Genomic DNA, 16,388 nt, shown 5'->3' on the forward strand with positions numbered 1-16,388 from the left:
TTTCTTCAAAATATATAAAAAATGTGCATGATATATATGATGCTTCTATCTGAAAAGAGACTGAAAATTTGGTATACAGGTGAATTTGACAGCACATTTTTGTTGGTTTTTACTGTGTTATTTAAAACTGAAATTAATATTTTTATATTTGCATTATAAGGTAATAAATGCCAAGAAAAAAGGAAAAAAGAAAAAGTATCTGAATTCAGGAACTGTAAGTAACATATATTGTGTAGTTACATATACCAAATATATTGAATGTTAAAACATTAAAAGTTAAGTTTGCCAATGGAATGAAATCTTTTTAGTTTCTGCTTTTTAAAAGTAGAGAATATTTTGTTTGTTCCTGAAACTTTTATGTATTGCATCAATGATATCCATTCTTCATTCATAAAGAGACATTTTTAGGAATAAAAGTAAAGCTGCTTTCACATGGTCATAAAACAAGTGTATTTTAACATCTGTATTATTTCAACAAATCCCACATTTCCTGCAGTTTTCCCCAAAAGCCTTAGGCAATATAAGCAGTAGTGTGTCCAAAGATACCCTAAATGTGGATAAAATCAGACCTAAAACATGTCATATGTCAACCCTTGGGTACATATTCTAAGACCAGTGCACCAGAATTCCAGCTCTTATGGTAACCTAACTTTTCAAAAAAGTTTTGACATGCCATAGAGAGCTGTCATCTGAGAGCTGAGACCCCCACCCATTCCTAGAATGAGGGGAGAGAAGCACACTCTTGATTATGGAATATTCTAATATAAATGATCTTTGTATGAATTTTAATTCTAGGTAATAAAATATAAATTAGAATGAGACCAAATTGCAGTTTAAATGTCCTGCCAAATATCCTATTGATAGATTACAGTTTTAATAACTTTCCTTTATCTCTTTATTCCTTTGCTGACAAAATGTCTGCACTGTTCTTACAGAGAGAAGAAATATACTAATCAGTTCTGATAGGCTGGTTAAATTCATTGTAACAAATGCCTTTACTAGAAGGTTATTAGAAATAACAGTTAAGTTACCCATGAGGCATTCATGATGATACTATTATTTTTACTATGGTGTAATTAGGTTCGGTATTACTAGTTAAAAGAAAGACTGTTCAAACATTCTGACATTTAATATGTAGGTTTAAAAAATGATCTGCTTTGTTCATTTCTTGACTTGCTGGAGCTTTGTTCAACTGGAAAGTCAGGGTTTCTTATCTCGCAGTATAATACATTGGTATAAATAATTTATTAAAGGGGTTATCTGATATCTAAAATATCCCCCCTAATGCCTGGGCCCCTTGTATGGATTATACTTACCTGCTCCCTGGTACCCGTTTCACTCCGGATGCCTGCACTGCCACCGCTGCATCCCCTCGTTGCTTGGATCAAAACATCTGGTGACGGGGGGAGCAGCAAATAGGACGCAGCAGGGACGAACCACCTTGAGGCTGGTCACCATCACGGCCTGCTATTGGCTGCTCCCCCTGTCGCCGGATGTTTTGATCCGAGTGACGGGGCTGTTCGGAGATCTGGGGCAACGCGGGTTCTGGGTAGCAGGAAAGGATAATGTATACGAGGGGCCTGGGCACCGGGGGGGATATTTTAGATAATGATAACCACTTTAAATCTATAAATTTTATTTAGTCCTTCTGTTCTAACATAGTAATGGTTTTCAATGAGTTCCATGCATTTTTTAGATGGCATGGGACCAGATGCCATCCTTTGTTTCTGTTCCATTGATTTTGCTACACTATTCAAATGAGGATTGAGGATTGACATTCTTTTTTATGCTATTAACTTTATTGGCAAGTTAATGCTTCCCATTTCAATACTTTTGAAATTAAGGCATTGAAGGATTTATTAACCTTACTGTGAGCAGAGCCTAAAATAGAATACTTAATCCTGAAGAAGGAGTCTTGGGCTCCTTGAGTACTACAATGATAATAAGGTAAAAAATTTTCCAGCTTCCAAGACCATACTGCAATAATTCAGAACGAAAGAAACAAGGCTCTTTTGATAAGTCAATGTATATATTGTGCTACACTTATGCTGGTGCTATTTCATGGTTTCCATCTATTCACTGATCCCCCGCTTTTACAAACCTTTTTCTGTGTAAAATTACTTCCTTCCATTTAAAGCTGTGCTCAACTGAAAACAATGAATTCCTTTGGAATATAAAATCTCAAGCCCATTTAATGATTTATTTCAACTCATTACAATCAGGGAATAAGTATTATATTGATAATATACAGTGCAGCAAAGTTAATGATGATGCTAGATTGCATTAGAGGAACAAAGAAATGAAAAATATGAAAGAAACCGCATTAATCTTCAGACTTAAATTTAGATGCCCACACAAAAGAACTCTCCTCTAGAGATAAAACCTTTCCAAGCTTTAAACTTATAATTTAGCAGTTCTTGATTTTATACTACAGTATTTTCAGATACAGGATGAATATGCAAATAGCACAGTAAGCAATGTTGAGATAACACTTGAATGGGTTGAATTGTCAAGTTGAAAATGGTCATGGTTTCAGGAGGTTTTGGGTAAATTATTTTCTGGAGATCAAGCACTATTATAAGGTAGTGTTACTAGTATCAGTTTCTAATCATTTTACTTTGCTTTTAGGTTACTTTGCTTTCCTTTCTGGTGGAAACAGAAGTTTCATTCCTTGATTACATTAAAGGAGGGTACGTATTCAAGATCAATTCAGTTTGTAAAGTAGCAGCAATGTAATATATAATTGTCTGATGATACATTCCTTTAAAATCATGTTAAAAGGCTTAAAGGGGTTGAACACTTTCTGGCTGCGTGTGACCAATGTGTATGTAAGATGACTATATGCCAATTGTTAATATAGCCTTTGTTGATATTCTGTGCTGTTTGCTATATTTCATAAGCCATGTCTCCTTGTTAGATAAAGCTTCTGTGCTGTCCACAAGGTGGCCGCTAATGGAGGGTCCTGTCCACAAGGTGGCCGCTAATGGAGGGTCCTGTCCACAAGGTGGCCGCTAATGGAGGGTCCTGTCCACAAGGTGGCCGCTAATGGAGGGTCCTGTCCATAAGATGGCCGCTAATGGAGGGTCATGTCCATAAGATGGCCGCTAATGGAGGGTCATGTCCATAAGATGGCCGCTAATGGAGGGTCATGTGACCAGGCAGATCACCTCCATGTGATGTCTCCTCCACTCAAATATCCTGCACTGCCACTAAACTCCCAGCAGAACAAGTACAGATGGCAAGTGCAGTGTTTTGCCCGGTCACATGACCCTCCATAACCAGCCATCATTAAGACAGGACCTCTTCATCGACAGCCCAAAACACTTGGCAAGCAAGGGGGTATGACTTAAGAAATACAGAAAATGGTGCAGAATTTCAACAAAGACTGTATCGCTAATTGCCATAAACTCATCTTGCATACACATTGGAATATGGTAACCAGAAAGTGTCCAACCCCCATTAATTCTCAGCACTGTTTGGGGTCATCCCTTTCAGAATGATTCAGAATTACTCAGAATTTTTTCTCAGAATCTGATGACACAAACGAACAGCAGCATGTAGTAGATTGCCATGATGATGTTTGTTGGAGTCATTATCCAGAATAAAACGTTGAGGCAGCACTCCAATGGGTACTTTAAAAATAGGTGTCTTGATTTATTGCATAAGGAAAAACATGTCCAACAGATGCATTTTTTAGCCAACTGACCCTTTTCAAGCATTACAAGCTTAAAGGATAACTGTCGTATATATATATATATTTTTTTTTGGGGAGTATTGGATTGTGGTGATTAATATCTCCTTGGTGGCCCTATTTCAACTTTTCACTGTGTATTCAATTACCCCTTAATTCCACAGTTTTGTTCCCTGTACTGCCTACTTTTACTTGTGCTTAAAATAGGGTTGCTAGGCATGGTCCGTCTATGTGTTGAAGGACGGAGGACGCAGAAGCACGCTGTGTGCAAGGTCAGATTACTGACAGCTAGGGACTGTAAATAAATGATTAAAGCCAGGTCCTCCCCAGCAGCTGATAACAGTGCCTGGGCTGTGTGCACTTCTCCCTGTCCCTGCGCTTGGCAGACGCTCCCTCACTCAGCAGAGCTGGAGAAGCAGAGTTGGAGCGGCGCAGACCAGGGAAGGGAGATCTGCCATCTGCTCAGTGTATAAATGAAAGCAACATGTGGTAAGAGGACCCCTTTGTGCTGCAGGAGATTAACCCTTTAGGGGGGAGGTCTCTGGTTACTGACACTTTTGGAGGGCTATTGTTACTGGCTAGTGAGGGCAGGCGGGATTATCCTCAGGGTGAGGGCAGTGGCGGCCATCTTAACCGAATAGTGAAATAGCAGTTTTATGCAGACTGGTTCCTAAGGGCTGAATCTTATTAAATATGGGGTAAGTCAGTCTAATAGTAACTGATTCTGGAATATCATGTTATTAGTAACTACATATATGAAAATTGAAATTAAGGGCTAAATGTGACAGTTATCCTTTAATGTCTGAGCAGTTCTTAATTGTACCAATGAGTCACTGTGCAAGGACACTGGTGTACTGTAGATATAATGCCACCATCACTCACATGCACGAAACAAGCAGAGTAATCCTTCCTACAAAGCAGAGGCGGACTGGAAACTTAAAGTGGCCCTGGAAAAAATACTAGCTAGGTCCAAATTGATGGAAGGCAGGGCCAGCAATACCATATTGTGGCACATTATACTACCCCAGCTGAGCCAAATACCATAGTCCATCACAAATACTGCCAACAGCACAAATTACATCCCCAAAAACTTCAACTGGCCGGCCGTTAGGAGGGCCCAGGTGGCCTTCTGGGCATCTGCCCACCGAGAAATTTCCCTGTAAGGTCTATGGCCAATCCGCCCTTGCTAAAAAGGATGGTACTAAAAGTGCTGTTTCCCTATATTGAATATTAGTACAGCTTCAATAAGAAAATGTGTCATAATGAGACAACCACTGTAATTGGAATCTGTACCGTATATTTCGCCCTATAAAACGCACTCCCCCCCCCCAAATAAAGTGTGGGGGGAAGAAGCAGTGCGTCTTATGGGGCGAATTCTGCTGATTTCGCCGAATTTTCAATGATACACCCACCGCGATTCCGCGCGGCGGGTGTATCAGCTGTGAGGGAGGAGGGGCTGGGTGAATAGTGGATCCTGAGTTATATATACAGTCAGGTCCATAAATATTTGGACATCGACACAATTCTAATATTTTTGGCTCTATACACCACCACAATGGATTTGAAATTAAACGAACAAGATGTGCTTTAACTGCAGACTGTCAGCTTTAATTTGAGGGTATTTACAGTTGTGTTCAAAATTATTCAACCCCCACTGAAATTGAGTGTTTTGGCCAGTTTGACATTGATTTTGATCATTTCAGTCATTTTGTTTACAATTAAATCAGAGGCACTTGTAAGTCAGACAAATATAACATAACATTTATAATGAAATAACCACAAATGTCTTTTCTGTGCTCACATCATTATCGGTTTTATTCAACCCCCAAGTGACATTCAATCTTAGTACTTAGTACAACATCCTTTTCCAGTTATAACAGCTTTTAAACGTGAAGCATAGCTTGACACAAGTGTCTTGCAGCAATCTACGGGTATCTTCGCCCATTCTTTATGGGCAAAAGCCTCCAGTTCAGTCACATTCTTAGGCTTGCGCGCTGCAACTGCTTTCTTTAAGTCCCACCAGAGGTTCTCAATCGGAATTAAGTCTGGTGACTGCGATGGCCACTTCAGAAATGTTCCAGCCTTTAATCTGCAACCATTCTCTAGTAAACTTGGAGGTATGCTTGGGATCATTGTCCTGTTGAAAGGTCCAACGTCTCCCAAGCCTCAGGTTTGTGACGGACTGCTTCACATTTTCATCCAATATCTCCTGGTACTGAAGAGAATTCATGGTACCTTGCACACGCTGAAGCTTCCCTGTACCTGTAGAAGCAAAACAGCCCCAAAGCATGATTGACCCCCCCGCCATGCTTCACAGTAGGCAAGGTGTTATTTTCTTCATAGGCCTTGTTGTTCTTCCTCCTCCAAACATAGCGTTGATCCATGGGCCCAAACAGTTCTAATTTTGTTTCATCAGTCCACAGAACACTATCCAAAAACTTTTGTGGTTTGTCCACATGACTTTTGGCATACTGCAGTCGACTCTTCTTATTCTTTGGAGACAGCAAGGAGGTGCGCCTGGGAGTTCTGGCATGGAGGCCTTCATTACACAGTGTGCGCCTTATTGTCTGAGCTGAAACTTCAGTACCCACATCTGACAAATCTTTTTTCAGTTCCTCAGCAGTCACACGGGGACTTTTCTCCACTTTGCGCTTCAGGTAGCGCACAGCAGTCAAAGTCAGCATCATCTTTCTGCCACGACCAGGTAGCGTTTCAACAGTGCCCTTTGCCTTGAATTTGCAAATGATGCTTCCTATGGTGTCTCTTGGTATGTTTAACATCTTTGCAATCTTCTTATAGCCATTGCCCTTCCTGTGAAGAGAAATCACCTTTTCTCTTGTCTTCCTGGACCATTCTCTTGACTTCACCATGTTTGTAAACACACCAGTAAATGTCTAGAAGTAGCTGAGTATCACAAATCTGCCTAATTGGTGCTTATTATGCGTGATTGCTGCTCCTTGACATCCAGAGGTGTTTTCAATACCTGATCGAAAACACTTGAATGAACCTCTGTTCTTAAGAGTGGTAGTCTTTAAGGGGTTGAATAATTGTGTCAATAAAGAAATCACAAATTTTAGTTGCATTTGGTTCTTTAAAAAGTCCTTGTAAGATTTCATTCTGAACACAATTACAAATGTACACTAAATTCCCTAAAACCCTTTACAGCATTGGGGGTTGAATAATTTTGAACAATACTGTACATCCAAATGAGGTGAAGGGTGTAGGAATTACAAAAGTTTGCATATGTGGCTCTCACTTGTTAAAGGACCAAAAGTAATGGGACCGAATAATAATCATAAATCAAACGTTCACTTTTTAATACTTGGTTGCAAATCCTTTGCAGTCAATTACAGCCTGAAGTCTGGAACGCATAGACCTCACCAGACGCTGGATTTCATCCCTGGTGATGCTCTGCCAGGCCTCTACTGCAACTGTCTTCAGTTCCTGCTTGTTCTTGGGGCATTTTCCCTTCAGTTTTGTCTTCAGCAAGTGAAATGCATGCTCAATCGGATTCAGCTCAGGTGATTGACTTGGCCATTGCATAACATTCCACTTCTCTCCCTTAAAAAACTCTTTGGTTGCTTTTGCAGGATGCTTTGGGTCATTGTCCATCTGCACTGTGAAGAGCCGTCCAATGAGTTATGAAGCATTTGGCTGAATATGAGCAGATAATATTGCCCGAAACACTTCAGAATTCATCCTGCTGCTTTTGTCAGCAGTCACATAATCAATAAATACAAGAGAACCAGTTCCATTTGTTTTGGCCACGCCTAATGTTTTTGCTATCTCTCTTATGGGTTTGTTTTGTTTTTTCAGCCTAATAAAGGCTTGCTTCACTGATAGTGACAGCTCTTTGGATCTCATCTTGAGAGTTGACAGCAACAGATTCCAAATGCAAATAGCACAATTGAAATGAACTCTGGACCTTTTATCTGCTCATTGTAATTGAGATAATGAGGGAATAACACACACCTGGCCATGGAACAGCTGAGAAGCCAATTGTCCAATTACTTTTAGTCCCTTAACAAGTGGGAGGCACATATGCAAACTGTTGTAATTCCTACACTGTTCACCTGATTTGGATGTAAATACCCTCACATTAAAGCTGACAGTCTGCCGTTAAAGCACATCTAGTTTGTTTCATTTCCAATCCATAGTGATGGTGTATAGAGCCAAAAGTGTTAGAATTGTGTCGATGTCCCAATATTTATGGACCGGACTGTACATAGATATATGCAGGGGGCGGAGCTATGACGTCACCTCGGCTGTGATTTAGGCTGGTGACTTGGAGGCTGGGAGACTCCGCCCGCCCCCCCTGGACGGTCCCCGAATGTGCCGGACGATACAGGTGAGGTAATCAACAGCTGACTTGATAATGTACTGGGGTTGCCGCACCACTTGGATGAGGATCCTGCCGCCGATGTCGCTGATGTGCGGATGTGGGTTGATCGCCTACACCGTGGGGAGGTGGGCGGATCGATCCATGAGCGTCCCTAACAACGGCGCGCGTGTTGTGGGAGGTTCGGGAGGAGCCGGGATGATGTGATGATCGCATGGGCGGAACCGCTGGCGATCAGGTGACCCGGAGCTGGTCATGCAGTGGCGTGACCCTGCCTCCCCGGACATGCGCGCTAGTTGCAAGAGGACGCTTAGGAAGATGTGCGCCATGAAGGTATGTGGGGTAGTGGATCTTATACCCAGTGTGGGTGTATACTAAGACACTATGTAGGAGTACAATTGTATTCACTTTAATGACATCAGCACTTTACTCATTGGGTTATTGGCCACTCCTATGAGAGTGGGTGTGTTTTAATGTATTTAAGCATGATCTTTTAGATTTCACATTGTGTTTGATAAAGGCTGTGAATCAGCCGAAACGTCACGACCTGCTGCACGTTTGTTCACCCAAGCGGCTCCCAATAAAGGGACCTTTTTGTACCGGATATGCTGCCTCCATCTTCTTTTATGGGACTGTACATAGATATATGTCATTCTAATCCTGCCTGTAATGATAAGAAGATAACTGCAGAAAAGTGAACAAATCAAGAAGTGGCACCTATAATTAAGCTTAGTTGTCTGTGTGAAAGCTGCAGGATTTTAGGATTTTTTTTTAAAGGTAGATGGTGACATGCAAAATTTAAAATAACATTACAAAAAATTATTCTAAATATGCTTAGCATAAAAACTTGATTTAAAGTGAATGTGTTATCACAAAATAAATCTACTGTTTAAGATATGCTAGCATTTAAACCCATACAAACATGTAGGCTTATTAGCAGGGGCTGCATTGAATGAAAACCATACCGCATATTTAACCTCATATTCCTTTAGGGTATGAATGGCAGGCAGGCGGTTAGTCTGAATTCGGTGAATATATAACATCATCGTGTAAGAGTTTTATAGAATTAGATTTTGTTTGATTGCCTTTGCTTGCAGGCAAATGTGAAAGCAGATTTGATTAAATGTACACCCGCAATGGTGATGGTAATATAGGATATACTAGAGCATACACATTTTCTATCCTCACAGTGTAGTATAGATGTATTCTTCATAATCCTTTGATAATGCTTTTCAGTAGTCCTTCACTGATTACAAGGTACATTATATTCAGAGCAACACTTGAAATAGTCTGCTAAACATAGAACAGTCAGATCACAAACATCAGTTCTGTGGAACTACACCCACTCACAATCATTTAATCGTCGGAATCTCTGCTTTCCTGTGGCTGTAGTCTTGCAATATAATTGAGCTACAGATCTACCTTGATGAATAATAAAAATATATAGTATTATAAAAACTCTAAAATCTAAATAGATCCATCAGAACGTATAGATAAAGCGCAAAAAGGCAGCACAGTCTGGTGTATGAAAAATAGCTAGGTCTTTTATTCACCCATGTGATTGCAACATTTCAGCTCAACAATACAGCCTTTCTCAAGGTGTTTGTGAAAGGCTCTATTGTTTAGCTGAAATATTGCAATCACATGGGTGAATAAAATAACTTTTTGCTATTTTTCATACACTAGACTGTGCTGCCTTTTTGCGCTTTATCTATATGTTCTGATGAATCGATTTAGATTTTAGAGTTTTTATAATACTATATTTTTTTTTTATTCATCAAGGTAGATCTGTAGCTCAATCTGTGCTGCCTTTTTGTGCTTTATTGAGATATTGTTTTGTCAAGTCAAGAGCACCTTTTTCCTTTTTTCTCTGGTGCTACTATTTTTGTGTGTGTGTGTGTATATATATATATATATATATATATATATATACATACATAAATACATAAATACACACACACATACACACACACACATACATTATGTTTGCAATGCTATGACTTTGTAGACATGACTTTCTATTTAAAGGGGTTATCCCATCTTAGACAATGGGGGCATATCGCTAGGATATGCCCCCATTGTCTGATAGGTGCGGGTCCCACCTCTGCGACCCTCACCTACAAGGGGAACAGAGCGGAGAAAGTTGAGGAGGGCGCACTGCGCATGCACAGCCGCCCTCCATTCATTTCTATGGAGCCACCGAAAATAGTCGAGCGCTGGAGCGTGGCCCCATAGAAATGAATGGGAGCGGTGGCCGTGCATGTGCGGTGCGCTCCCATTCACTTCAATGGGAGAGGTGGGGAGCTGCGCCTAGCGATATGCCCCCATTGTCTAAGATGGGATAACCCCTTTAAGGATAGTTCTGAGTGCACTTAAAGAAGCAATCCTATTCTCTAGCCTGTTCTCCACTCCCTTCTAGGCTTCAGCTGTGTCATGTGACTGACACTAATGATCCAACTGACCTGACAATGTGGGGGAGAGTTATCAAAACTGATTGGTTTGCTATGGGCAACTAAACTAGTTTTCCTCTACACCAATTTTGATAAATCTCCCCCAGTGTCTTTTGTGTGGACAAAATGTTCTCCATAACAAAGCAGTAGATTGTTATGTGAAAGGTGTCATTACATTCAGCTGAGTTAGCTCTACAAGGGCTGTGCCTGGTTTAACAGGGAATTTCCTGGTGACAAACTCCCCTTAAAATTATCACACTGAAATCTCATTTTGTTCGATATTTTATTGTATATATGAAACCTTGTAGACTTCCAAGTATATATAGATTGTGCCCCTTTTCACAGATAAAGTGAAACGTGAACTTAAAATATCACCTCAGTATAGTAGGTCACACAAAATAATGGTGTGAGCAATAAATCCTAACACATAAATGAATTGAGAAAGAGACAGAAGAGTAGTGGGAATTCTGCAGCATGTAGGAATACAGGGAAGCCATGATAGGTGATAATATTTGTCACAGCTGAAACTATTATTGTGCTGTTTTTGCCTCTGAGTTTTGTATTCTATTTTTAGTAGCAAAGTGAATGCTGTCAGTGAGTATCCCTTATAGCCATTTGCTGAAGCAGGCATGTTAACCCTTAGGATACCAGCACCGTACATGTACGGCGCAGAAATGCGGTACAGAAATCCCAGCGCAGTACAGGTACAGCACACCGATAAAGCATTAACCCTTACACGGCGGCACGTGCGGTATCCTCATTGGTGCCGGTGTCCATGGGGTTCCCAGGCTGCTGTGACGGGGACCCCATAGCAGGGAAGGCAGCCCGATGCCTTCCTTAGGCATTGTGGCTGCTTTCCGGGAGAGCCTGTGAGATCCAGCCCCCTGGATATCACAGGCAAGCAGGCTGTAAGTGTATTGCACAGGTACTACACTTACAGCCAATGCTTTACAATACAGACGTATTGTAAAGGGGATCAGACCCCCAAAAGTTGAAGTCCCAGAGTGGGACAAAAAAAAAAAGTGGAAAAAAAAAGTGGAAAAAAATAATTTTTCATAAAATTATTTACATTTTCAAGTAAAAAGCGTCCTTTTGCCAAAATAAAGTAAAACCAAAAATTGTAAAAATTAAGGAAAAATGAAAAGTAGACATTTTAGGTATCGCCGCGTCCGTATCGAACGCCTCTATAAAAATATCATATGACATAACACCTCAGGTGAACACCGTCAAAAGAATGTAATAAAAACTATGCTAAAGAAACAATTTTTTTGTCACCTTACATCACTAAAAGTGCAACACCAAGCAATCAAAAAGGCATATGCCCCCAAAAATAGTGTCAATCCCCTAAAAAAATTAGCCCCTACCTAAGACAATCACCCAAAAAATTAAAAATAATGGCTCTTAGACTATGGAGACACTAAAACATGATTTTTTTTTGTTTCAAAAATGGTTTTATTTTGTTAAATGTAATTTTTTTTTTTAAGTATACATATTGGGTATCGCCGTGTTTGTAACAACCTGCTCTATAAAAATACCACATTACCTAACCCCTCAGGTGAACACTGTAAAAAAATAAAAAAACGGTGTCAAAAAAGCCTTTTTCTTGTCGTCTTACATCACAAAAAGCGTAATACCAAGCGATCAAAAAGTAATACGCACCCCAAAATAGTGCCAATCTAACCGTCACCTCATCCTGCAAAAATGATATCATTGTGTAAAACTGTATCTTTTGTGTGGACAGAATTTTTTCCAGAACAAAGCAGTAGATTGTTATCTGAAAGGTGTCATTACGTTTAGCTGAGTTAGCGCTACAAGGGCTGTGCCTGGTTTAACAGGGAATTTCCTGGTGACAAACTCCCCTTAAAATTATCACATTGAAATCTAATTTTGTATGATATTTTATTGTATATATGAAACCTTGTAGACTTACAAGTATATATAGCTTGTGCCCCTTTTCACAGATAAAGTGAAACGTGAACTTAAAATATCACCATAAAAACCATATGGCGTTTCTATCCTTCTGCGCCCTGCCGTGTGCCCGTACAGCAGTTTACGACCACATATGGGGTGTTTCTGTAAACTACAGAATCAGGGCAATAAATATTAATTTTTGTTTGGCTGTTACCCCTTGCTTTGTTAGTGGAAAAAATTTATTAAAATGGAAAATCTGCCAAAAAAGTGAAATTCTAAAATGTAATCTCCATTTTCCATTTATTCTTGTGGAACCCCTAAAGGGTTAACAAAGTTTGTAAAAATCAATTTTGAATACCTTAAGGGGTGTAGTTTCCAAAATTGAGTAATTTTTGGGGAGTTTCCACTCTAGGGGGTGCATCAGGGGGTCTTCAAATGTGATATGGCAGCTTAAAATTATCCCAGTGAAATCTGCTTTCCAAAAACCATATGGCATTCCTTTCCTTCTGCGCAATGTTGCGTGCCTGTACAGCAGTTTACAACCACATATGGGGTGTTTCTGTAAACTACTGAATCAGGGCAATAAATATTGAGTTTTGATTGGCTGTTAACCCTTGATTTGTTAGTGGAAAAAATGTATTAAAATGGAAAATGCCAAAAAAGTGAAATTCAGAAATTTCATCTCTATTTTCCATTAATTCTTGTGGAACACCTAAAGGGTTAACAAAGTTGGTAAAATCTGTATTGAATACCGTGAGGGTGTAGTTTCTAAAATGGGGTCATTTTTGGGTGGTTTCGATTATGTAAGCTTTACAAAGTGACTTCAGACTTGAACTGGTCCTTAAAAATTTTCTGAAAAATTTCAAGATTTGCTTCTAAGCCTTCTAACTTCCCCAAAAAAACAAAATGGCATTTACAAAATGATCCAAACATAAATTAGTAGACATATGGGGAATGTAAAGTAGTAACTATTTTTGGAGTTATTACTATCTATTATAAAAGTAGAGAAATAGAAATTTGGACATTTTTCCAAATTTGGGGTAAATTTGGTATTTAAGAAAAATAAAAATGAAATTTTTTGACTCAATTTTACCACTGTCATGAAGTACATTATGTGACGAGAAAAAAATCTTAGAATGGCCTGGATAAGTAAAAGCGTTTTAAAGTTGTTACCACATAAAGTGACACATGTCAGATTTGCAAAAATCGGCCTGGGATTTAAGGTGGAATACAGGGCTTTGGATAAACAGTGATTTTGCTTGCTGTCACTACCTTTGTTCTGTACTGTGGTGCAGATGAAAAATGAATCACATTGCAATTTTTTTTTTTATATATTTCATTTCTCTGTACATGTAGCCGTGTTAAAGGGGTATTCCCATGTTCATAATTCATTTAATATTGCAATCACTGACATATCTGTGGGGAACCAACCCCCACCCATCACTGATCATCAGTAAGATGCCGCAGACCTATTAAAGCTTTGAATTGTTGACTTTATGATGAGCTTATTAATGTTATAATCATTTTGACATGCTCACATAAGTATATTGAATTATTTGAGAACAAATATATTATAATTTTGTAAACCTTGTACCGTACAGAAGTTTCTGTTATTACCAGACAATTGCATGGATTCTTTGTTCCACATTACTGCACAATAGTACTTTTAATGTAACCTATTTATTTTAGTTTACATTGACTCTACTAGGTAACAGTAATCTAAATAAACTCTCCATCATATGAAACTTGGCATTGTGTTTTCAAGATGCAGTTCTGTGTGTATCTTTTTTGTATCTTCTATAAATCATTTTAGTATTTTAATTTACACAATGATAAAACTGATTTCCATGATCATAGCATCATACATTGGAATTAGTTATGTTATCTACAGTACAAGATGTCCACATTCCAATGTCTGTAAACTGCACTACTGCATTACTAGGCTGTATAATATATTGAGTATTAAGCTATTAATATATGCAAGGTTGCTAAAGGATACTATTATATATAGTTGTTGTATAGTTGTCTTAAAGAGGACCTCTCCCCACAAAATGCATTGTAATCTGCAGCAGGGAGCATGTTTTGGGGCAAGAGAGGCTGTGCAGATTGCTATATCATGACTGACAGCTATCTATGTGTAGACACTTACACATAGAATGCTATCAATCACTAATAACACCTCCCCTACGTACAGCTCTCAGTGACTGATAACTTTCTATGTATACACACTTACACAGAGACTGCTATCATCACTGAGAACACATCCCCTGTGTACAACTATCAGTGACTGACAGCTATCTATGTATACACACTTACACAGAGAATGCTATCAATCACTGAGAACATCCCCCATGTACAACTATCAATGACTGATAGCATTCTCTATGTAAGCGTATATACAGAGATAGCTGTCAATCACTGATAACACCTCCCCGTCTGCAGCTATCGGTGAATAACAGCTATCTATGTATAAACACTTACACAAAGAATGTAATCAATCACTGATAACACCTACCCCATGTACAGCTATCAGTGACTGACAGCTATCTATGTATACACACTTACACAGAGAATGCTATCAATCACTGATAACACCTCCCCGTCTGCAGCTATCGGTGAATAACAGCGATCTATGTATAAACACTTACACAAAGAATGTAATCAATCACTGATAACACCTCCCCTGAGTACAACTATCAGTGACTGACAGCTATCTATGTATACACAATTACACAGAGAATGCTATCAATCACTGATAACACCTCCCGTGTACAGCTATCTATGTATAAACACTTACACAAAGAATGTAATCAATCACTGGTAACACCTCCCCTGAGTACAACTATCAGTGACTGACAGCTATCTATGTACATACACTTACACAGAGAATGTAATCAATCACTGATAACACCTACCCCATGTACAACTATCAGTGACTGACAGCTATCTATGTATATACACTTACACAAAGAATGTAATCAATCACTGATAACACCTACCCCATGTACAGCTATCAGTGACTGACAGCTATCTATGTATACACACTTACACAGAGAATGCTATCAATCAGTGATAACACCTCCCCTGTGTACAACTGTCAGTGACTGACAGCTATCCATGTATAGACACTTAAGGCTCATACACACAAGCGTATTTTCTTTCTGTGTCTGTTCCGTTTATTTGGACCATATAGAAAACTATGCTGTCGTGTGCATTAGCCCTGTATACAACTAACAGTGACTTACAGCTATCTATGTATACACACTTAAGCCTCATGCACATGACCGTATGTATTTTGAGGTCCGTAGAAAACTGATCCGAAAAAAATACGGATGACGGCCGTGTGCATTCTGTATTTTGCGGAACGGAACAGCTGGCCCTAATAGAACAGTACTATGCTTGTCTGTAATGTGTACAATAATAGGACATGTTCTATTTTTTTGCGGAAAGGAAATACCGACATATGGAAACGGAATGCACATGGAGCACCTTGCTTTTTTTTGTGGATCCATTGAAATTAATGGTTCCGTATACGGTCCGCAAAAAAACTTAATGGATATGGAAAGAAAATACGTTTGTGTACATGAGCCCTTACACTTTGCCCTTACACAGAGAATGCTATTAATAACTGATAACACCTCCCCGGTGTACAACTATCAGTGACTGACAGCTATCTATGTATACACACTTACACAGAGAATGCTATTAATAACTGATAACACCTCCCTGTGTACAACTATCAGTGACTGACAGCTATGTATACACACTTACACAGAGAATGCTATCAATCACTGATAACACCTCCCTGTGTACAGCTATCAGTCACTGACAGCTATTTATGTATACACACTTACACAGAGAATGCTATTAATAACTGATAACACCTCCCCGATGTACAACTATCAGTGACTGACAGCTATCTATGTATACACACTTACACAGAGAATGCTATTAATAACTGATAACACCTCCCCGATGTACAACTATTAGTGACTGA

General features: G+C 39.2%; 1 protein-coding gene across 1 annotated transcript in view; it reads left to right on the top strand.

The window, feature by feature from the left end:
• CPNE8 (copine 8) overlaps positions 1-16,388 on the top strand; it is a 269,455-nt gene that overhangs the window by 211,812 nt on the left and 41,255 nt on the right. The window contains exons 12-13 of the mRNA XM_044280216.1: positions 161-214; positions 2,629-2,690. Coding sequence (XP_044136151.1) covers positions 161-214; positions 2,629-2,690 — 116 coding nt within the window. The remainder of the gene's footprint in view (positions 1-160; positions 215-2,628; positions 2,691-16,388) is intronic.

Source organism: Bufo gargarizans, chromosome 2 (assembly GCF_014858855.1).
Source record: "Bufo gargarizans isolate SCDJY-AF-19 chromosome 2, ASM1485885v1, whole genome shotgun sequence".
Lineage (NCBI taxonomy): Eukaryota > Metazoa > Chordata > Amphibia > Anura > Bufonidae > Bufo > Bufo gargarizans.